General features: G+C 40.1%; 2 protein-coding genes across 15 annotated transcripts in view; both read left to right on the top strand.

Moving 5' to 3' along the window:
- The first annotated feature begins 142 nt into the window (after positions 1 to 142).
- On the top strand, positions 143 to 992 carry LOC122530992 (microsomal glutathione S-transferase 1-like). The gene is made up of 2 exons (XM_043658490.1): positions 143 to 478; positions 585 to 992. Exons 1-2 carry the CDS (start codon positions 350 to 352, stop codon positions 906 to 908), a joined length of 453 nt encoding a protein of 150 aa, XP_043514425.1. The 5' UTR covers positions 143 to 349; the 3' UTR covers positions 909 to 992.
- Positions 993 to 11,937: 10,945 nt separating this feature from the next.
- The window catches only part of LOC122530983 (titin), a 43,606-nt gene continuing 30,929 nt past the window's right edge, over positions 11,938 to 24,614 (top strand). For 7 of the 14 annotated variants that reach the window (XM_043658447.1, XM_043658450.1, XM_043658457.1 and 4 more), the window contains exon 1: positions 11,939 to 16,264. In XM_043658447.1, coding sequence (XP_043514382.1) covers positions 12,887 to 16,264 — 3,378 coding nt within the window. In that variant the 5' untranslated portion in view covers positions 11,939 to 12,886. Of the gene's footprint in view, positions 16,265 to 24,614 lie in introns of all 14 variants that reach the window. The other 7 variants (XM_043658462.1, XM_043658458.1, XM_043658453.1 and 4 more) reach the window with 2 other exon arrangements.

Here is a 24,614-nt window from a genome sequence, read left to right as displayed (position 1 = left end):
AAAAAAACAAGATATTGCATAAGATACGAAAGATAAAACAAATATAATAATATTAATATTAGAGTACGAATAAATATAAAAAAAATATTTCAATATTTCAATAGATAACATTCTTATCATATTTCTGTAGTGTTGTTATAAAAAATTTGTTGATACATGATGACATTTAATTTTTTTGTGTACCTATCCCCACTTTGCACGTATAGTGGTATAACATTTTGTACTTAGAGTTAGTTAAGTCAGTTCCCTGTACATCGCAGACATAACGTAATTCATAAGATACGTTTTATACAACGTGAATTATAGAATTAATTCATACTGAATACATTTATTATATACAAAATTCACAATGTCCACTTTGAACACACCTCTTGTAGAGCCTGAGCTTTTTAAAACTTTTGCATTTTGGGGCAGTATACTTGCTATAAAATTACTCGCAATGGCACCATTAACAGCACGTTACAGATTTAAAAATAAGGTATGTATTAAAAAATTATTTTATTAACGTGCAATAATTAAAAAATTATCTTTTTTTATATTGTATAGAAAAATAGAAATTATAATTTCTATATTTATTGTTGCAGGTATTTTCAAACATTGAGGATACAAAAGGACTAAAAGGAGCAAAAGTTAATACCAATGATCCAGAAGTTGAACGCGTACGCAGAGCACATTTAAATGATTTAGAAAATATTCTTATATGGTATATCGTTACATTCGCTTGGTTAACCACAGGACCTTCTGCATGGTTAGCTACAAATTTAATCAGGAGTTTTGTACTTGCTAGAGTTGGTCACACAATATCGTATGCTATTTTGTCAGTACAACCACATAGAGCAATAGCTTTCTTTGTAGGCTTTCTCATTACTGTATATCAAGCAATTAGCACTGTGTTGTATTATTATTAAAATGTTAACATTCCCTTTTTATTTTTATATATTCTTTAATTTTTTGTTAACGTAATTATTAATAAAATGTATTAAAAACTTAAATAATATTTTAATTATTTAAAACTCTGTCTACATTGAAAGAACTTATTTACTTTTTTCTTTCATCTTGATATCAAAATGATTTAAAAATAAAGTGTAGATAACTAATATTGTATCAATTATTATCTCATTTCGTATAATGATAATATAAAGCTTTATAGTAATTTATATGCCAATATGGAATTAATATAAATTGTTATTTAATATGTTTGAATTTATGTATATTATATTCTTGCAATAAATCTTATTAATCTAGATATTAGATATTTGATGGAAATATCTTTGAACATAGTTTAATATCAAGGACGTATTATCAGTAATTTTTACTCCAAGTATAGTGGACTTTGTATCATGAATAATGTGCAAGTCAATTCATATGTAAATACTAATGAATAAGACATGCATAAATGTGTATATATATATATACATACTGGTCAAAAGTGAAATTATTTATTCTTAAATGGATTGTGTAATTATTGCTTATGTACAAACCTATTATATTTAATATACTTATTATATAAGTTGAGAAATTTCTGGATTACAAAACTTTCGTCTGTGTATATAAAACATTTATCTTTTGAAGAATCATGTTGTTGCCTATAGTTATCTTCAATACCACAAGTCACGTTTATTAATGTCAATAACATTTGTTTAAAATTCGAAAAATTTAGAAATTATCTTTTTCACTTTCGTTAATTACAGTCTTAGTATAAACTTAAAAGATATAATTATTGTTACGTTTGCTATATTGCGAGGATGACTGAAACACACTCGTCGCACTTTGTTTTTATTGGTTATATATTATCGGAAGTCATTTCCGGTAGTTGTATATTGCCGCGTTATAATCTACGTAATAGAAACGAAGTGCGCATGAGCAGACGTTGTTGTCCGCGGTCGTCATGGCGACGTTGTCTCGACGCCAATGGGCGCGGGAACGTCAGACGTCGCGATGTATCTGTGAGGTGCGAACCGCCGTCGGTGCAACGGCGTCCCGCCGTTACCGAATGTGTGCCAAACGTTTGTTCGGTTTCGTCGGGGAAACAATGCATTGTCTCATTGCGTACACCTCCGAACAATCAACATCACGACATCGCGATTCGGCAGTGTTCGACGAAACCACTGTCATCAGTCGCCGATACGATGTCAATTCAGTCGATATGACGCGTAGAAACTCTGACAGGAGGATATAAACTGAAAGGTGAGTGTTAACTTGACTTTTCAAACTCACCGAAACTTCTTTACCGATACACAATAAAAATCACGCTGTCACCTGAATGTGGAAACGGAAGATGAAAACGTTTGACGTTTCGTATCGTTTACGTTGGTTAAGATTTAAACGCACGATACCTCAGGACTCGTGAGCAACATTTGCTCTAAACATCTCGACCGTTTAACCCGGACGTGCGTAAAACGCAAGAAAGATCGTACGTTAAGCGGAGAACGCAATGTGGGATTTTTCTCCCTTTGATCTGATGTAAGTACGGGTGCCTTTGTACGTGGTACATAAAATCGGACGTGGCTTGTCTTTGATCTGTCTTCCGGAAAGCGCAATTTCTATGGTTTCCTATTTTCCTGAAAATTTCGTTCGTACGAAACTTGGAGAATAGCTTTGCTTTCACGTTTCGGATCGTTCGTTTGAATGCAAACGAGAATTGTTGTTCGAAGTTTAAATTTTGCATCGGGAAGTTTTGCAAGAGTTGTCACAGCGTCAACGACGATGCCACACGTCCGACAGCAGTGTCAGAACGGTTGCCGCTTCACAGGGGTCCCACGCACGATCCGATTTCCTCGTAAGCTAACGTCCACTGTAGGAGTATCGATCAATTACGATTGACGCAACCAATAATTCTTCGGTGGAAGGAAGAACGAAAGAAAAAAAAGAGAGAGGAATCACCTCGCTAATCTATCGTGCTTACATATTCACCATTCTGTCGTGATTCGAATATAAGGGTGTACATTCGTGCGACAATTTCGTGATCGATTTACATCGCGCTTATTTCTACCGTTCACCATATTCCATATGTGCATCGCGATATGGCTCGTTTCTTTCAGTACCGCCTTCATGTACTTTCTATTGTTTCATCAATACTCTCTCTGGTAACCGCATCTGCAGCGCTAGAGAGATATACCTGTACGTATATGTGTATATGTGTATGTATATCCGCCCGCGTGGACGCGTCCCTTGTATAAGCACGATCTCTGTTGTTCCCCGTTGATCCCGATAGAATTCTACGGGAGGAAGATGGAGTTCGCGTGCGAGAGTACTCGCGAGCGATATCTAGGCCGACGTCTTTGAAACGGTTCTTCCGAAAAATGTTAATATTGGCGGTCGATGTGATTATCCGCGATAATAAAGTGTGCGTGGTACGCGACACATGTTGACCCCGTAGCTTCTGTTCTCAAGATAAGAGGTCCCTTTCATGCGTGCCAATGCTGCCTGCGGTCTACTCTGCATGCGGCTCGATAACTGTCGATACTGCCGACAACTTTCTGTTCTGTGGTTTGGTCTTATGCGTGAACCACCGGACGAAATTGCATCGTAATTACATTTCTATCGATACCCTTTGGTGACTGTCACCATTTGTCGCAGCGAAATCTGTCTCGATATATATATATATATACATACAGGGTGTCCAAAAAGATTGGGACCAAGCTACGTGTCACTGAGGTCAAATAGATGAAAAAAGTTCCTATAAACTTATGTCCGAAAATGCTTTGTTGAAAAGGTATAAGCTTCTAAAGATATTTATGATTTATTATAAGAAATGTTCCAAAATTCCTCCTTCTGCAAGAATGCAGGCTTCCATTCGTCGAATTAGTGATTGTCGAGCTCGTTCAAATATTCCATTTGCATTGGAGATAATAGTAAATGCATTTCGAATACATTCCCAAAGTATCAGGTGACTTAGGAGGCTGCGACCGATCCAACGTTGAGGGAATTTCTTGTATTAAGAAATTCACGTACATTCAAAATGTGACGGGGCATCATCATGTTGAAACCACATTTGACAGCGTGTTTCCAATGAGACATCATGCAACATAATCGTGAAGATTATTTTTGCAATAACCTTATTGAGAATTTCTGATAAGTCGAATTTTGTCCATAAATCTTTGAACGCTTATATCTTTCCAATAAAACATCTTCGGACATAAGTTTATCTGAACTTTTTTCATCTCATTTGACCTCAGTAACACGTAGTCTAAGTTTGGTCCCAACCTTTTTTGGACACCCTGTATATATATATATATACATCCATGACACAAAGGCGTAAGATTAATCAACGTCATGCACACTTTTCGATCAATTATGTATCGTGTTTGCTATTTGCTTCGCGTGCCCTAATTCCCACTATCCCTTTTCTCTCGGCTGAACAACGACACCAAGTTGAATTGGGTCTGGGCAGTCCGGTTTCTCAAAAGTACGATGATGAATTGCTTAGCGCCGCGCGTACATGGAGCGATCTTGCTTAAGTAAATGCAGATTGACAACCACTGTACAAGCCTGTAATTTAGTGTCATGGCCGTGCACGGAGAAACGCGATCTCTCGTCTACTTACGTACGTAAGCGGCTGGCCACGTACTATATGGGTATATCACGATATGGGCCTTACGAACACTCTCGAATATTTATCGCTGTATTAAGGATCGTTCGAGGAACAGACTTTACCCTTACCGCGAGTGAGTAAACCGAACGAAACGGTCCATGACATCACCGGCCTGCAAATGCATTCGCGTATCATCCCCCTACCATCTTGTCCGTAAAATTCGTATGTCCGCTTATATGGATCGTTTTGCCTCGAACGTAACGAGAGGCGGCGCCTCCTCTTCTCTCGACTTTTTGTTCGTACATATTCCGATATGTATATATATATACCGTGGAATTATATCAGCTTCCTTTAACGTAAATCAATGCGATACATGAATGTGTCCCCGTTCCATAGATCCTTGTTCATAACCGTGGGATTAAACCGATATCGGTATGCTCCTGAGCGTGATCATTTTTATGGTCGGCTCGCCGATGAAATTACCATCAAATTCTTCATTATACGCTCGGCAAACTGCTAGTTAAACCGCTTAACGGTCTTTTCATTCGGTTTAATGTAATTTCGTTTGGCTTCGTTGATCGTATTATTACATGTTTTCCACGCTGCTGCTGTTTACCATATCGAAACACTGTGTCCTCCATTATGCAGTTTTCCCCGCGATAAAATTGATCCTTTTCGATCCAGCCACCCTGATTTCGTCGCTCTTGCGAAGGGCCTCCACGCCGAGCGAGAAATTTCTTTCAGCGCAGCTTCACGAAAATTCGACGTCGAAAATTTCACTGGGTAGGGAACGCGAAAGTTGCCGATAATCGAATACCAGAAAGTACGTATCGTGTGCCGTACGGGAAAGTGCCGTAGAATTTATACACGAGCGAGCAACGTGCAGCATTGGTGATTCCATGAGAATGACGTATTTTACGTATTCAACGGTAACCATGCGTGACCGTGCGTTCGTTTCCCTTTGTGCGATGATGATGAGGACCGGGTACAAAGCGCGTTGCAAGTATATATATATATATATAAAACGTTCCGGCCGAAAGCTTCCGAAGTTGCTGCATTATTATAAACGAAAACTGTTTTCCTTTTTTTTTTTTAAGACTCTGCGTACGATCCCAATTCGAATGAACGTCCCTCGCGCGAATTGGAGATTATCAGGCTCGAAGGAGGATGGAGAATAAATTTTTTTTTGTAGTCGCGAAGGAAACATTCGAAGCAGGTATTTTAATTATTTTGCGAGAGAGAGAGAGAGAGAGAGAGAGATGGGGGGGGGGAGGGGGCGATAGGACCTGGAGATCTGGAAGACTGGATAGAATGGCGCGCAAGGGGTCGTTATAGAGGTCAGAGTACATTGCTTCGTTTTAGAAGCGGAATTACAAAAGTTTCCCTTTTAACGTTAATTAATAAGAGAACGCGCCGTACCGTGCTTCATTATAGCGCTATCCATTATAAAAGGAGCCAGCCGGGGCCGTGTTTCAAGTTGGGCAAGCTTTCGATTCCCTTGAGAGGGACGTGGAAAAGGATAGCCTGATTTGCGCGAGACTTACGGCGAGACCTTTTTCTTCATATATACTTAACCCTGTTAACCATAAAGATCGCCCGTGAGAAACGATCGATCTCGATCCGTAAGCACGTAACGTTGCGCGGCACACGCGAGTGGTTCGGCCACGCTTTGGAATTCGATCGCATCCTTCTTCGCGAGTAAATGCGAATTTCAAACTGTCCACTTTCGTTTTTATCGTCATTCGATTTTCACCTCGCTACCATATCGAGTACTCGTTCTTTCGACTCGGTCTTTTTTTTTATTCACTTCTCGTTTCTTCGAGAAAATTCGTAACGCCTGAACCAGCCCGATTTTTAATCCTTTGACAAACTTTTCTTCGTACGAGCAATTGATTAACGAAGCATCGTCGCTTAAAATAAAATGGCACAGCGTTGGCGAATGATCATTCAAATGGTATTTAACACGAAGTTTTGCCGATTGTGTATTTCTAACGTGCGATGTCGTTTAAATTTGAAGCAATCATCAACGGGTTTTGCTAGAACAAGTATAACATACAAAAGTTAATGATACCTAAATAGTTTCAATCTCTAGAGAAATAATATCCTCCGCTATTTTTCAAACTTTCGTAAAAAGCAACAAAAAGTCTAGTTCTAATGCGAGTTATTCCAACGAGTATGATTGTTCCATTGACTCGAGGCTTTATCTTCAGAAATTTCTTCCTCTTACGGCTTTGCTATATTTTTCACTTCTAGGCGTCCGTTCAGATATCATACTGTAATACTTAAATTTAAATTATCAGCAAATATAAAAAGAGCTGTTGGCTAGATTCAAGTACAATGTCCGCTCAGAAGTGGGCAAGAGTTAAAAAAAGGAGTTGTCGTGCTACCGTCGATTAGAGGAATGTAGAAAAATAATAAATATCGTTTGTAAATGGGTAGTATTCCAATAAGTATGATTGTTCCATTGACTCGTGGCTTTATCTTTAGAAATTTCTTCTTCTTACGCCTTTGCTATATCTTTCACTTCTAGGCGTCCGTTCAGATATCATACTGTAATACTTAAATTTAAATTATCAGCAAATATAAAAAGAGCTGTTGGCTAGATTCAAGTACAATGTTCGCTCAGAAGTGGGCAAGAGTTAAAAAAAGGAGTTGTCGTGCTACCGTCGATTAGAGGAATGTAGAAAAATAAGAAATATCGTTTGTAAATGGATAGTATTCCAATAAGTATGATTGTTCCATTGACTCGTGGCTTTATCTTCAGAAATTTCTTCCTCTTACGTCTTTGCTATATCTTTCTAGGCGTCTGTTCAGATATCATACTGTAATACTTAAATTTAAATTATCAGCAAATATAAAAAGTGCTGTTGGCTAGATTCAAGTACAATGTCTGCTCAGAAGTGGGCAAGAGTTAAAAAAAGGAGTTGTCGTGCTACCGTTGATTAGAGGAATGTAGAAAAATAATAAATATCGTTTGTAAATGGGTAGTATTCCAATAAGTATGATTGTTCCATTGACTCGTGGCTTTATCTTCAGAAATTTCTTCTTCTTACGACTTTGCTATATCTTTCACTTCTAGGCGTCCGTTCAGATATCATACTGCTACATCGCATCGAGTAATATTTGAATTTTCAGCAAATATAAAAAGCAAATATAAATATAAATTATCAGCAAATATAAAAAGAGCTGTTGGCTAGATTCAAGTACAATGTCCGCTCAGAAGTGGGCAAGAGTTAAAAAAAGGAGTTGTCGTGCTACCGTTGATTAGAGGAGTGTAGAAAAATAAATAATAATATCGTTTGTAAATAGGCAGTGAAAATATAGTGACTCATCATTCGATCGAAGAACGTGTACGTTCGTTCAATGGCGCTTCTATACCGATCGCGATGGTTCCGTACTGGGACTCATTGGGTCTCATGGATGACGCGGCCGACTGGTTACTGGTTCGCCTACGGATTTCATACGGCATTCACCAAATACGGAGCATCGAAGTTGGTTGGTTTCACGTGGCAGCGGTTGCACGCTGGTTCCTACCCACGCCGTGACCTGACGACACTTTTTACGGGAAAACGCGGCGAGACGGGCGTGGTACTTTCGCTCCTTAACCGAAATATCGATCGCCAGGATCGAGATCAATCGTATGCAACCGATCTGGCTCTTACCGGCCACAAAATCGATGATGAATTCGCGGAACAACTGCGTGATATTTCCTTATTTGGACCGGTTACGTACTTTTCACCAAGCACAAGTCATCCCATTGAGGATGAAATCGAGCGATGAAATAATTCTTCAGATATTCAAGCAGTGTTATTTCACTTGGAAATGTCGTGTCGAAGATATTTCACAATGTCACGAGATCAAGGTCGTGTTGAAAATTTATATTAAAGGTGAAAACAATTCGCGAAAAAACGGAAACACCAACGACCGCGACATTGACGTTTGATGGTTCAAACGGCGTGTAAAGATAGTTCTAATTTTCGATCGATGCGAGATTGCTGTTTTCTCGGTCGCGATGCCTTGCGTATACGTTTACATTAATTATACATCGTGGTGAGAAATCGAAGGAAAATGACGATAAAGGCCGTCGGGCTAAAGAAAGAGCGTACTTCCTCCGTATCGTGGCTACGTACAACGATTTCACGATCGATAATTCAGCGATGCTGTCGAACTGAAATGTCGCGTGTCTCGGCCCCGAGAGGAAGCCGCTGAATCAGAATTACGCGAACGCCGATCCTTTCCACGCTCCTGCCTAACGTCGCATTTCCTATTACGTCAGAGGTTCATTCTTTTTTTTTTTTTTTTTTTTTTTTTTTTCAACCACCAAGGTCAGACAGATTCTTACTCACAGTCTGTGCAATAACGCTTAATAACAAATCGGGGAAATGACGTCGCGTTCGTCGGCGAGGCGACGTTCGATCAAGATCCTTTGTAATTAAATCTGAGACAATGCCAGAGAAAGGAGACAAGAATAAGGAGAAACTTTCCCTCTAGATTGATCGCGCGGAATTCTCGAGAGAAACACTCGAGAATTCCGCGCATAGCATCTTGAAGTGTTTGCGTCTCTAAGTGTTGATGAACGACGAGTCGCAGAGAAAACGGGACGGAGTTGGGAACGTTGGGGAAGGATCGTTCGGTGAATTTCGGGGCCTGCCGGAAACGTGGCGTGGCGATAAGTCTGCCCCACCGGGCAGGTCGATTCCGTGCGATAAATTTTCAGTGTCACCGGGTCAATCTAACGATAATTCCTTCAACTCTGTCAGCTCGTTAACGATACCGACAGCGGTGCAATCAGCCACTATATTCGCGAATGGTGCACGCGAAAATAATGGCCAACGTCGGTGAGCTAACATCCAACACCTCGTGGAGGAGGGACGAGAGGAGAGGAACGACGCGGACCGTCGCGGTCTCTCCACGGTCTACGTCATCGCCCGGTTTACATCGAGGGACATCGCGAGGGACCGGTTCCTTCGAGGTTCTGCGCTGCTTCTCCTCCAGCCGCGTTCACTTTATAACGAACAATATTATCTCATCAAAAAGACGAAAACATTCTATCGCTGGTCGTAAAATCGCTCTTTCTTGTCACTTGGTTTGCCACGTCATTAAAGTCCAAAGAGATTCACGAGATCGTTCGTTTGAAAGAGACGAAATATCCGTCGGTTTGTTAATTATAGTATAATTAAAATAAACATTATCGGGGAATTCGTTGTCGTTTGGAAACGATTGGAGAGGTTTGAGCAAAGTACTTGCACTTGGATAGATATACGTACGTATACAGTTGATAAGTGCTGAGTCTTGCAATCGATACGAGAAAAAAGAAAAACAAAAATTCAGGAAATTTCAGAAAATTTGCGCTCCGATACAAATCGACCGATTACAGTTGCAGCAGTAATATAGTTTTTAAAGTCCAAAGAGATTCACGAGATCGTTTCTTTGAAAAAGACGAAGAATCCATCGGTTTGTTAATTATAAGGTTCTGATAGTGTAATTAAAGATGGGGAGTTTGTTATTGTTGGAACGACAGGAATGTTTCGAAACGATTGGAGAAGTTTGAGCAAAATCCTTGCACTTGGACAGATACACGTTGATATACAGTTGATACACGTTGATACACGTTGATATACAGTTAATAAGTTCTGGACAGATACACGTTGATATACAGTTGATACAGTTGATACACGTTGTTATACAGTTGATAAGTTCTGAGACTTGAAATCGATACGAGAAAAAAAAAAACGAAAATTCAGAATATTTCATAAAATTTGAGCGACTGATTGCAGCTGTGGCAATAATATAATTTTTAAAGTCCAAAGAGATCCACGAGATCGTTTCTTTGAAAGAGACGGAATATTCATCGGTTTGTTAATTATCAATGATAGTGTAATTAAACACTATCGGGGAATTCGTTGTCGTTGGAACGACAGGAATGTTTCGAAACGATTGGAGAGGTTTGAGCAAAATCCTTGCATTTGGACAGATACACGTTGATATGCAGTTGATACACGTTGATATACAGTTGATACAGTTGATACAGTTGATAAACGTTGATATGTTCTGAGACTTGAAATCGATACGAGAAAAAAAAAACGAAAATTCAGAATATTTCATAAAATTTGCGCGACTGATTACAGCTGTGGCAATAATATAGATTTTAAAGTCCAAAGAGATCCACGAGATCGTTTCTTTGAAAGAGACGAAATATTCATCGGTTTGTTAATTATCAATGATAGTGTAATTAAACACTATCGGGGAATTCGTTGTCGTTGAAACAACAGGAATGTTTCGAAACGATTGGAGAGGTTTGTGCAAAATCCTTGCACTTGGACAGATACACGTATACAGTTGATAAGTTCTGAGACTTGAAACCGATACGAGAAAAAAAAAAAGAAAAAAAACGAAAATTCAGGAAATTTCAGAAAATTTGCGCTCCGATGCAGGCCGACCGAGGCGTACTTACAGCTTACGTACAGCTTACGTAATCTTCGTGCGAGTGCAAACTTTTATTCTTAACAACGGCCGTGTTCAAAGTTGCGATCGCTGTGCAGCGTATGAATAACGTAGTTTCCTTTCCCGTTTTATCCGACACGTAGCTTGAGAGAAGATCTAGAGATTCACGTGTACGTACGGCGGAAGAACGGTAGAGGGGATTGGAAGGCGAAACGTGTTCCAGGCTGAACACTCGCTCGGCAACTCCGCGGGGCAGGCGAAAATTGCATTTGTACCTGGAACGCGTACGCGTTCGTGCGTACGTGGTATCGTCGCGCGGCATAATCTTTCTCTCACGATGGAGAGAGCGAAGAGAGTAAATGTCGGCGGCGATATCTCTCGGCCGCGAGCGAGAAGCTGAAGCCGCGCCACGCACGTGAACCAAGTCCAAAGAACTTTGTTCTTGCACGTACGTGGTTCCCAGCAAAGAAAGAGAAAACCCGCGTCCGCGGTTCTTTTTCTAAAAATAGCGACGCGCGTATTATGATCTTTAAAATCACTGAAAAAATTGCCAGAGACTTGTGTCTACGTAGCACAACCAGCGGAAGCTGAAAACCTTCCTTCCGTGTTTGTCAAAGAAAGAAAGAAAGAAAGATGTCAGGTCAGCCAGATCGTCGTTACTTAGGTAGTAGTGAATGAATCGTAATACGCCGGGAATAATTTGAACGCGTGGCAACTCACTCCCTTACGATCGAGATGAAAATATCACGGGGCATCGAGAATCGCTTCCTACAACTCGGCATTCCTGAATCAATGATCAATGAATAGAAGCGAGAAGAAGAAGAACTCGTGATTCGAAGCAGACGCGGAGCGTGACGAAACGGAGACAGACACGCGCTTGCCGCAGACGTTTATACAACGTTGTTGATGTGGTAGACGTATGTACGACGTATTAACACGTCGTTTTCTAGTCGTCTGGCGCCTGTTGACAGAAACGAGAAGCAGCCTCTCGGCGAGAGCAAAAAAAGGAAAAAAAAAAAGAAAAATGAACCAGATCGAGGCCGAGGCTTTTCGCGGAGCGAAAGAAACGCAAAACGGGAAGAAAAAGGGACGAGAGCTGAAGAGCTTGAAGGACGAGACCCGGTTTGGAGAGAGAATGAGGGGGCGCACGCGAGAAGCACGGTGAGCAAGAGGAATCGGTAGGGAAAGATCGTGTGCACGCACGCACGCACACACACACACATACACAAACACAGTGAGCGCGAGAGCGAATATACGTCCCACGCCGGGCGACACACCGAGAGAAAAGTAGGGAGGCGTTCTCCAGGCAAAAGAGCCGTGGCTCGCGTACGTCGTGGCAATGGTAGTGACGGAGAGCATCGGTGTGTACCGTGTGTGGTCACTAGGGCCAGCCAGCCATCGTCGATGCCACATCGACTCGCGGTACCGGATCGAGAACGTCGGAACGAATCTTTCCTCGAATCGGCGCGTTCTGCCGCACCAGTTACACGCGTTCTCACCATCGAAACACGGACGACTGATAATCGAGAAACAGAGAGACAGAGAGCCGAGTGAAGGAGAAAAGGAGAACAAGAAAAAAAAGAGTGTGTACGATCGTCGTTGGTATACAAGAGACCCGGAGCATTCCGAGGACGAAGAGGAACGAACGAGGTTTGCAAACGAGGCCGGTCGCGGCGAGAAGCGTCAGTCCGGCTCGAGGGATCGGCGAGTCGCGTGTTCCCTATCGCGATAGAAAGTAAACACATTTGTACACACCTTACGAACCGTTCTTTTCCTTCTTCCTCTCTCGTGTTTTTTTTTTTTACAGTGCGCGACGCGTGTTCACCTTTCTCGAAGTTTACCTTTCCGACTCGTTGTTCTCGTGTGTCTCGATTCGCATGAACGATCGGTGATCGAAAGCGAGGCGAAATGACGATAAACAGGAAGAAGAACGAAAGGGGCAAGGGGGCGTCGAAGGAAGTCGCCGCGACATCCTCCAGTTCCTCGAACGCGACGACCGTCGAGGTAGTGTCGTCGACGAGCGTGCTCGAGGAGGCGACGCAGGTCACGGAGAGCGAGTCGAGGAGCAACGTGGTCGAGGTGACCAGCGCTAGTCGCGAGGTTATCATGGATTCGAAGGGTAACGTCATCAAGGTCATCGAATCGACCCCGCAGACCGTGAGCCAAGCCTACAGGACGACCGTGGGCAAGAGTTCTCAGGACTTTATAGCGGAGGAGCAGACGCAGTCGGTCAACAAACAGGGCAAAACTGTACGCGACAGCCCGCGGAAGGTCGTCGAGGTGTGCACGGACGAGCATCGAGGAGGAACGTCAGCGGAACAAGTCAGATCATCGGCAGAGACGCAGAGTCGCAGCGAGACCGTACAGAAATCGATATCGTCCTCGATGGTCGTGGAGACGTCCTCGTCCTCGACGGGCGATTACTACGATCGTCTGTCGAAGACGACGACAACATCCAACGGAGACCACGTTCCCAGAGTGCAGACGACGTCCAAGTCGTACGAGAGCAGGCAAGCCAGCAAAGAAACGTACGAGGAGACGACGAAGGACGGGCAGACGATCGCCAACATCTCGAGGATCCACGAGTCGGGTGAGAAGCTGGACGACAATGGGAGAATAACGGCCACCCAGTGTCGCAGCGTCGACAACGAGACCACGGTTGTACCCTCGGACAAGGTCGTCGTCCTCGACTCATCCTCGAGCACCGCGAACGGCAACGTGAAAACGGAGAGGATCAGCGAACGATGCAACAAGCCGGGCCAGTCCGCGTGGGACGGCACGTTTGTCAGCGAGATTAGCACGGCCAGAGACAAGAGCGTCGATGCACGACGAAGGGCGACGACCGGGACAGGTCTCGACACGGCGAAAGTAGATCGCATGGTTTCCAAAGGCAGCACAGAGGCGAGCGTGTCGAGCGTTGAAATCTCCGAGAGTTCGTTCGTCGATCAGCGTTCGTCGTCGACGGTGATACAGGACTCGAAGATCGTCGAGGGCCGATCATCGTCGACCGTTGACACGATCGACCTAGCCGGAGGACAGAGGCAGTACACAACTTCGAAGGTACATTCGAAAGATTCGACTAGGTACGCGAAGCCTGGAGAGTCCGCGTGGGACGGCACGTTCGTGATCGAGAGAACGCCGGAACCTAGGAAAAGAAACGCGTCCGATGCCTCCGTTTTCCATCACCCAGGCGGCGACGACGTCGTGGAGTCGACGCAGAGAACGGATTTCAGGGAACGAAGTACCGACGGTTCTTACGAGAGGAAATCTTCGAACGTGGTTCACGTGGTGCACGGTGGTACCGACAGCTCGAGGTTCGTCTCGGAGGAACGCAGAGACGTCACGCAGGAGATTTACATCGACGGTAGACCCGCTGGCAAAACAGTGGAGGTCCTCGGCGACAGGAAAGTCACGAGACCCGGAGACTCGGCGTGGAACGGACGATTCGTACAGGAAAAGCCGCAGGATGGTAAGAAATCGATGGCGTCGACCGGCGAGAAAACGGTCGTTAGAACGAGCGCGAAGAAGCACGATTCCGTGGACGTGCAGGACGTCACGGAGGAGCAGAACGTCTCCAGCACGTCGGAGTCCGTCTCGTCTTCGTACATCGTGGAATACGCCACGTCCACCGACGAGAAGACGAAAAAGAAGACCACCGAGAAGGTGACCTCTGTCTCCGAGACCATCGCGGAGGAAGATTCCGGGGAATCGGTGAAACGAGACGTCACGTCGCGGTGTTACAAACCTGGCCAGTCCACGTGGGACGGCAGCTTCGTTTACGAAAAGCCGCCAGTTCCAGAACGCCGTGGGAAATTGTCTTCTACGGACGCGCGACGATCGACGACCGATTCCGTCGTCATTCGGGACGTGACGGAGGACAATTCGATAAACGAGGCGGAAGTCTCGACGGCGTCCTACGTGGTGGAACATTCGTCCAGCCAGCAGAGCTTCACCGACATCAGGGACTCGAGCTTGTCGTCCGTGCACGAGATGATCGTCTACGACGTGCAGCCTGCGCGCCAAGACCAGGGTCCATCGAGCAGTCGGGCGTCGACTAGGCCAGCAACCCCGGAGAAAACACCAAAAACGAGAGACGCCAGAGTCGTCGCGAAGCCCGGCTCGTCCACTTGGGACGGAACTTTTGTCATAGAGAGATCGCCGGAAACGAAGAGACCAGCTAGCAGAGAGGCAGATAAAGCTCGACCGGAACCAAGGGACAGTCCCGTACCAAAATCGAGAAAGCACGTCGGCGAAGGCACGTTGGACATTCGCGATACTTCTCAGCGAGTAACCGCCAGTTCAGATACATCGGTCGTAATGGAGCAGTCTACCGTTCGCGAGAGTCACACCACTGATTCCACGAATTTGGATTACTCCACGAGCTCCGTCGAGACGGTGATCGTTCGTAACGGCGTTCCAACGACGGTGCAAAAGTCCGTGACGATCGAGGAAAGGGCCAAGAGCCCCGAGAAGAAGCTGCCACCGGAACAGAAACTGCCAGTAGACTCGAAGTCGCCTGACAAACGTCTTCCGAAGATCGACAGCTCTGCCAGACCGTCTAAACCAGGTGCCTCGACGTGGGACGGTTCGTTTGTCCGTGAAAAACCGGTGGGAAAGCCTACCGATAAGAAACCATCGACAGACGTCGCGAGTCGCCCTTCAACGTCGCCAGCGGATGGCAGGAAATTACCAGAGGACACGAAATCGACTTACGTTACTGAAAAGTCCATCACCCTGTCGGACACATCGACGGAGAGCTCCGAATTTCTCACTTGTCACTCGACGACGCTCGAGCGTACTCTCGTTTCAGATTCCGAGGCCTTCGAGGTCTCTGCGACGACAGTTCGCGAAGTCGACGACGAGAAACGTGGCACAGATCTCGGGAAAGGACCTCGAGGTGATGTTCCCCGATTGTCACGACCTGACGACGCAAGAGAGTCCCCTGATAAGCGTCCTAAAAGCCCCGAGAAGAGCTCCGTGAGACCGACTAAACCGGGCGAGTCGACCTGGGATGGTTCGTTCGTACACGAGAAGCCGCAAGATCGAAAGAGACCCAGAGAGTCTCCTGCGAGGGACGAGCCCAATGACGAATCAAGTCCTCTCTTGAAGGACGATACCACGAAAATTTCAGTCGTGAAACACGACGTGACCGACGTGAAGGACGTGATTCAGGAGTCCTCCTACGTGATCGATCAGTCGACGAGATTCACCTCGGTGCAGGACGTCCGCGAGGTGGCAGAGGAGCGTGTCATCAGCGAATTTACAATAGACACGAGCAAAGACGTGGTGAGTAACGAAAAAATTACTAGTCAATCGTCGTTTGACGAACGGTTTGTAAGACAATTGCGCCTCGTCTCTAGATAATGATCTTCCTTGATGCCCTCTATCTAAAGCTAGCTGTCCACTGTTTAATTATATAATGTATTATTACTTAATAATTAATTATAATTAATATATTATTATAATTATTATATATTATTATAATATATTATTATTATTATTATTAATATATTATGTAATAATTATTTAATTATTAATTTAAATTATTATATAATAATTTAGATATTATATTATAAATATTGTTATAATTTAAATATAAATATAAATATTATAATATTATACAATATATAATATAATTATTATATAATAATTTAAATGTTTTATATAAATATTCTTACATACAAATATAAATATTTTAATATTTAACATAATTAATATAATTAAATATTATATGATAATTTAAATCGTTGAACTCTTCCTTTTATATTGATTTTTCGTTTTTCTTAAAATATCATGGTCAACTATGAGGGCACACATTTTTTGCACCTCCATGACAGCGATGTCACTGTTCACGCTCGTATTTCGAACTAAACTCACCGCGGCGAATAGATCAGAGACAATGGAACACGGTTTTGAGAGTTCCATCAAATAGTAAACTCTCGGAGAGTGAAAATTCTCAAAGCTGCTCTCAAATGGACACAACGCTGAGTAAGATACTCTCGAGTGTAACTGTCAAATGGGCACGTATCTTAAATCAACGTCTTGCGCAGAACTTGGTTTAATTATAGTATTAGAACGTACGATACCGTTGACGCGTAGAGCGGAACTTCGTTTATTAGAACATCGATTAATCAAGCGATCGATTATTCGTCAGCATCTGTCTATGTATATAGTATCTACTGCGCAAGTGTCTCTCGGTCATTAACGATAATGATTTCGTAATAGTTTCAGTATAGCGAGTATATATATTCTTTGCAACGACAGACGCTACCGAGTTTAGAGTTCACGAATATTTTTCATGGCTCGTGGATTTCTGGAGCGAGGACGAGGGTCTTCGAGCCTTAAGTTAAAACGCTTCAATTCACGAGCTGAAGAGGAATTTTAGTTTTTCTTTTTTTCAATGTGAAAATATAATTTTTCTTCAAAATATAATTTTTAAATAATATAATATAATATAATCAAACAATATAATTTAATATAATTTAAATAAAAAACAATATAAACAATATAAACAATAATAAATAATATAATTTGATATAATTTAAATAATATAACTTATAATAATTTAATATAATTTAAATAATATAACTTATAATAATTTAATATAATTTAAATAATATAATTTAATATAATTCAAATAATATAACTGAATATAATTTTATATAATTTATAATTTAAGTAATAAATAATAATATAAATATAAATAATATAATTTAAATAATATATATATATATAATTTCTTTCAATGTGAAAATATAGCAAACGTAGCTTAGCAAATCTAGTCGAATGTTTCAATGGAAATGAGACGAACGCAAAGACAATCGCGGAAGAAGTTCGGCGGGTACTTTCACTTTCAAACCAGGCGAAGGTCGTAGGTTCTCGCGCGCTATTATTCGGTTAAAAATAAAATCGACGTAATCCAGCGTAAAGAACGAGAGTAGTAATACAAAGAGCACGGAGCTTGCTGCAGGGTCAACCTGCAATGCGAAAAGTCGTTGGAACTTTTTTCACGGCGGTTGGCAGTTTCAGCTGCCAAAACTATCGTACGAACCACGTTTCGTAACGATTCTTCTTTCGCGAGATGACGAGTACTTACAGTGCCTTCTTTTCACGTTGTCGATACTCTTTGACGCACAAAACGCTATTTCTTCAAAGAAGATACGATATATATATGAAACGCGAGAAGAAGTTGAATTCGCCTTTCGTGTCGTCTTGTCTCGACTAATTATAGTACCGCGTCACGCAGCATCATTTGCGAAATGCGTCGAATACGTTCACATCCTAGTCGACAAATACTTGTTTGCGTTCCAATTAACACCAATAACAGCTCCGGACGTGTGATTTTCTTTGTCTCGCGACATGCGAGAGTCCGACTCGTTGCTAAATGACTTTTCTTAGCGCGAATGGACAATTGATTGAACGTTTCGTGGTAATATCAATTTTTATAAATTATCAGTTTGTAAGACTCTGGATATATTTAGATGCATCAAGTTTGATTATGTGTCTGAAATCATACGAATTTTATATATATAAATATACGAGTCTTTTGTATATAAATTTCTTCGTTCCTCACTTTAGCGCTTTCTCTCGTGACTTTTTCCTTTATATATTTTAGAGATTTTTCCCGTTTATTTATTATTATTGAATAAATTAAAATTAACGTTTAATCAACTTTAATAACTTGATCTGTTTCTTTCGTCGACAAAATTTAATAGTTACCTAATCGAGACACTTTGATTTTCTCTTTCATAATATTTGCAATATACTGTAAATATATATATATATATATATATATATATATAAAATAAATGTAATATATAATAAATATATAATATATAATATATATAAAATAAAAAAGAAGAGGCAAGAGCAAACGAAGATATTATACACGTGAAAAAATATACGTGTGTATATATATAAAAATATACACGTTTTATATATATATATACGTTCTATATATATTTATATATATACAAATATATATATATATATATATATATATATATACACACCCGCGTATATTTTTTCATATGTCTAATATCTTTGTTTGCTCTTGCCTTTTCTTTTTATATATATATATATATATATAAAATAAACACACACGTATATTTTTTTCATGTGTATAATATTTTGCCTTTTCTTTCTTTTCCCTTTTTTTTTTTTTTTTTATATAAGAAGGGATTTTCCTCGTTCGTTCGAGCAAATTAAAATTTCAGCATATTGATTTCGGACGAAAATCAAAGTTTTTATTATCCCCGGGTAGTGTGTTCCCTCCGCCGACAATGAAACACCGTCGCCACATTCATAATCGCGACACACCGTCAATATTTCTGTTCGCGGGCTGGCGAACGTTCGCAGCCCGATGCGGGGAGCCAGCCGCATAATGATTCCCTTGCCCGGGGCAGTCTCGGTGCGCCGCAATCCCCGAGGCGGGTTACGTTTACAGCGCGACAATTTCGAACTCCACGCCGGGAGTAAACAGGTATTAACTCGACCGGGTAATGCCGCGATAAAACGGGTACGAATGCCCGTCGAGGCTGGTAAGAGACAAAACGCCAAACGCGGCGGGCACGCGTCGCAATTGCACGCAATTGCAATCACCTGCAATCGACTTCAATCGGCTTCAGTCGTACGATGCGAGCGATAATTGGCATCGTGCACGATGCCATGTTCGGCAGTGATCTCATCTTGATTTTTCCTTGCATTTTAAACTCCGATCGACCGACCGAGTTCACGTGCGCGGCCACCGCCTGTCCGTCAAGTCGTCACGCTCTCGTCGTTTAGCTAGTTTGCCAACCTTTGACCCGGTTCCTTCGTCCCGTTCCTCCGTTCTCTAACCAAATCGCCGCAGACCAACGAAATTCTAGTTACACAGCTGCGAGTTTGCTAGTTTACACATTGCACGGCGGATGAAAAGAGCGTGTTGTTGGCATGCCTTTGTAAAGACGAACGATATATCAGCAGAATTACTTGGTACAAAAGTAACGTGCACCGTAGGAATTTCCAATAATGAATTGTACAATAATAAAAATTCGAGAATCGTTTAAAAGATATTGACACGACGCTAGTGATCCTGGTGCATGATTTAATCCACCAGGAATTCTATTAGGAAAATTGCAAGTATTTATCCTTTTGTAAGGACTGGATTATTAAAACTATTGTAGATATTGTAGATAAATCATTAAAAATATTTTATACTCTTCTCAAATAATAATGGTTGAACTGCTCATATCTCGATACTCTTTTGATTCTTGAATTTTTATATTACTTGTGTTATTGTTGCATAACTCATTATTGAAAACCATTAAAAATACTTTATATTCTTCTCAAATAATAATGGTTGAACTGCTCATATCTCGATACTTAAATTTTTGATTCTTAAATTTTTATATTACTTGTGTTATTTATTTCTATAAAAAATATTTTATTAAAATATTAAAAAATATTTTATTAAAAATTATACTAAAATGTCAAAAATATTCTAAATAAAACGAGGTGCAAAAAAAAATTCCTCACATGCTAATAATTTTCGAATTTTTATATTACTTGTGTTATTGTTGTATAACTCATTATTGGAAACCATTAAAAATACTTTATATTCTTCTCAAATAATAATGGTTGAACTGCTCATACCTTTTGATCCTTGAATTTTTATATTACTTGTATTATTTATTTCTATTAAAATATTAAAAATTATATTAAAATGTTAAAAATATTCTAAATACACACGAGGTGTAAAAAAAAAATTCCTCACATGCCGATAATTTTTGAATTTTTATATTACTTGTGTTTGTTGTATAACTCGTTATTGAAAACCATTAAAAATACTTTATATTCTTCTCAAATAATAATGGTTGAACTGCTCATATCTTAATACCCTTTTGATCCTTGAATTTTTATATTACTTGTGTTGTTTATTTCTTGAATTTTTATATTACTTTTGTTATTTATTTCTTGTGTTATTTGTCTTATTTAATATTTATTAAAATATTAAAAATTATATTAAAATGTTAAAAATATTCTAAATACACGAGGTGCAAAAAAAAAATTCCTCACATGCCGATAATTTTCGAATTTTTATATTATTTGTGTTATTGTTGTATAACTCATTATTGGAAACCATTGAAAATATTTTATATTCTATTTAAATACATAATAGAATTGCAAAGGAAAGCTCCTCCTACTTGTGTAATAATATTATATAACTGATTATTCATAGGAACAAATAATATATAACGTGTCATTTATTTTCACGGAAATATTGCAAGAAGAATAGGCTAATATATAATTTTTCATCCATTATATCTCGTATGGAAATGGTTATGTTTCTCAATGAGATTCATATTTCCCTATCTTAAATTTGCAATTTTTAAAATCTTCACTCAGGAATAGTATTTTGGATGTATTTTGAACGTTCAGGTGTTTCCTCTTTAATTTCGGAGCTGAACTTTTGAAATTTTTATAACCACACCAAAAAAGATACCTTCAAGCAAAAGATCGTTCAAGCATTTAATTCACATTTCTCTCCGTTTTAAATTTCGTAGCTAAATACCTTGCGTAAAAGTTTCGAAAAATCTTCATCTTGAGTATACTCTTCGCAATATTTTGAATTTTTGCACGCGAGATGCGGTGACCAAGTTTGGAAGTGATGTCACCGGCCGTTTAAACGCGGAACCAATTGAATTTCATGCCGCGATTTCTCTTTGGTCTCTTTTACTTGACCTCTATGTAACCGGATCATCGTGATCGCGATTCAACGCGGTTGTCACACGCGTACAGTCATGCCTGCTCGTCGTTAATTCGTTTCCATACTCGGAGCATAACATTTCGTGCTACGTGGAATTGGAATTATCAATGCCCAAACTCGCGAATGATGTCATCACGTTCGCCGAGGCTCCTGCTTGCGTACGGCCAATAGAATTCCAAGAACACATCCCCCCGTACCTGTTCATAACCTTGCCGAGATTGATATGTAATACCGGACGTTCAGCAACGCGTTACTAAACGACAAATCCAGCTACGGAATTTACAATGTGTTCGCCGCCGTCGCTAAACGTAAACACACGTTACGTACACAGGTCGCTCGATTTGCGTGCAAGCACCTGTCTGCATCGTCTAACCAACACGCGAACTTGTCGATCGATCAAAATTACACTGCGAACTCCTCGTTCGTTCGTTCCCTTTGCTCCTTCGTTCGCACTTCCCTTCGTTTTTCGTCGTTTTCACTTTCGTCCTTTCGTTACTTTCAGTCTCGTTTCTTTTGTCCGCGATCGTATTTTATTTCATTTAATAGACAATAGTTTTCCATATAAAAATTATTAATTTTAGGTGAAATATCAATTAATAATCAAATAATAATATGAATGTAATACTATAAATTTATAATAAAAAATATATTATTTTTTATTATAATACTATAATATATTTTTGGTAAATATATTATTTTTTATTATAATACTATAATATATTTTTGGTAAATATATTATTTTTTATTATAATACTATAATATATTTTTGATAAATATATTATTTTTTATTATAATACTATAATATATTTTTAATAAATATATTATTTTTTATTATAATACTATAATATATTTTTGATAAATATATTATTTTTTATTATAATACTATAATATATTTTTGGTAAATATACTATTTCTTTATTATAATACTATAACATATTTTTGGTAAATATATTATTTTTTATTATAATACTTAATAAATACTTAATACTACTAATAAATTTTATTATAATACTTAATAAATACTTAATAATACTATAAATTTATGCAAAAAATATATTAAAATTGAACGACAAGCTGCAACAGGATCAGATAACCTGTTACATTAAGAAGACGCAAGGAAATATTTTTATTATTAAATGTAGAATCGTGAAAATAAAATCTTTTTACGGAATTCTGTCACTTAATATGATAATCCACGGCGAATTTTATTTATTTATTGTATTGTTATTTAGATTTATAACTAAAAATTTGTTATAAAATTTTTATAAAATACAGTGTATTTAAGAATTTGCGTGCAATAGCGATCATTGGAATGCATACGTGTTTTTTAATCGAAATAACGTAGGTCTAATCTGCCTCGCGACGTGCGATAAACTACGAAAAACGAAAAAATTTCCTTGACGGAGATAGGAGGACAGACATTTCTTCGCGCGCTACATTTCGTTTTAATCCGGGAACTGTGTTAAAGATTCTTTAAAGGCGCAAACAGTTTCATCGAGAGTTGCGGCGTTTCGCGGAAAATCGAGCCGATAAGACGATCCGAAATAAGATCCTCTTGATCGTCCTGTGTGCTCGAGAGTCGAGATTACGCCTTCGACAAAGTTTCAATCCACTTTGCCGAGATCAGTTTTGCTGATCTTTCTTTTCTCTCGCGGCGAGAAGCACCGTTCAAGCTTTCCCCTGATCTCCCCGGTTTTCTTTTTCTTTTTTTGAACGCGTGTGTATTCATAAATAACGATATATTCGTAAGAGTACAAATGTCGAATGATTGGTGGAGAAATCGGCGAAAATCGGAAGTCGAACGGAGATGTATTCTATCGATAGCTTCGTGTTGAATCGTTAGATAGCCGTGGCATCAGTTCAGAGATCTCGCGTTGGTCGATAAAATACTTGGTCTCCCTGCAGACACACACACACACACATACGTACACCCTCTATGGCTATCAATTTCTTGCGTCGTGGTGGCGAGCAGGGTAAATTCAACAGGTATATACACGGCGAGCAGAAATTCAACCGGCGTCCACGGCGGACCTTTTATTTTCTTTTCGATCCAATTAACGTAACAATCGAAACCGGACTCTTTGAGCGTCTTTAACGAGAACACTCGAGTTAATTGCATGCACGCTCCGCTCTGACCGACTTAATGACGCCAATTCCGTGCCCTCTGCTTTCTTTTTCACGATCCGCGTCGCTATAAACGGAGTTCGTAGACCAGTCTGCCTGTTAAGAAACTACTCGAGAGGAGAGGTATTCTCTCTCTTTCTCTCTCTATCTCTCTCTCTCTCTTCATACGATCTTCAAAGAAAATTTACGCAGCCACACGTCAAGGTATTAATAATGCCTGGCGAGTAGGTTTCTCTGGCTCGATTGTGGCGATTGTCTCTCGGTGTGCGGGATATTTCACAGAATAAGCAGGGAATATTTTAAGGACGTTCAAGTGGCTTTAGCGCTATCCAAACGACTCACTAAAAGTTTAAAAAAGAAGATAAAACATAGCCTAATTTCCTGACGATTCAATTTAAGATCTCCTGACTCTAAAACTAACATAGTCTTCGCTTCAAATTCGTGCGTATATGATTATTATAAGTTGAAAATATTTAGCGATTGATAAAATTGACACGTGAACTTGGTATTTCTTAATTCGAGAATATCTCGAATAGAAATAGCCTAATTTCTTGACAATTCAATTTAAAGTCTCCTGACTCTATAAATGACATAGCCTTCGCTTCAAATTCGTGCGTATATGATTATTATAAATTGAAAATATTTAGCGATTGATAAAATTGACACGTGAACTTGGTATTTCTTAATTCGAGAATATCTCGAATAGAAATAGCCTAATTTCTTGACAATTCAATTTAAAGTCTCCTGACTCTATAAATGACATAG

The sequence above is a fragment of the Frieseomelitta varia genome, unplaced genomic scaffold (assembly GCF_011392965.1).
Source record: "Frieseomelitta varia isolate USP_RPSP 00005682 unplaced genomic scaffold, Fvar_1.2 scaffold_370, whole genome shotgun sequence".
In the NCBI taxonomy this organism is placed as follows: domain Eukaryota; kingdom Metazoa; phylum Arthropoda; class Insecta; order Hymenoptera; family Apidae; genus Frieseomelitta; species Frieseomelitta varia.
The sequence above is the reverse complement of the archived record's forward strand: the minus strand, read 5'-3'. Positions and strand labels throughout refer to the sequence as shown.

Excerpts from the sequence above, each read along its gene's own strand:
- LOC122530992 (XM_043658490.1), top strand. The coding sequence starts at position 350 with ATGTCCACTTTGAACACACCTCTTGTAGAGCCTGAGCTTTTTAAAACT. Across the intron at positions 479-584 it reads GTTACAGATTTAAAAATAAG|GTATTTTCAAACATTGAGGA; the intron begins GTATGTATTAAA and ends TTATTGTTGCAG.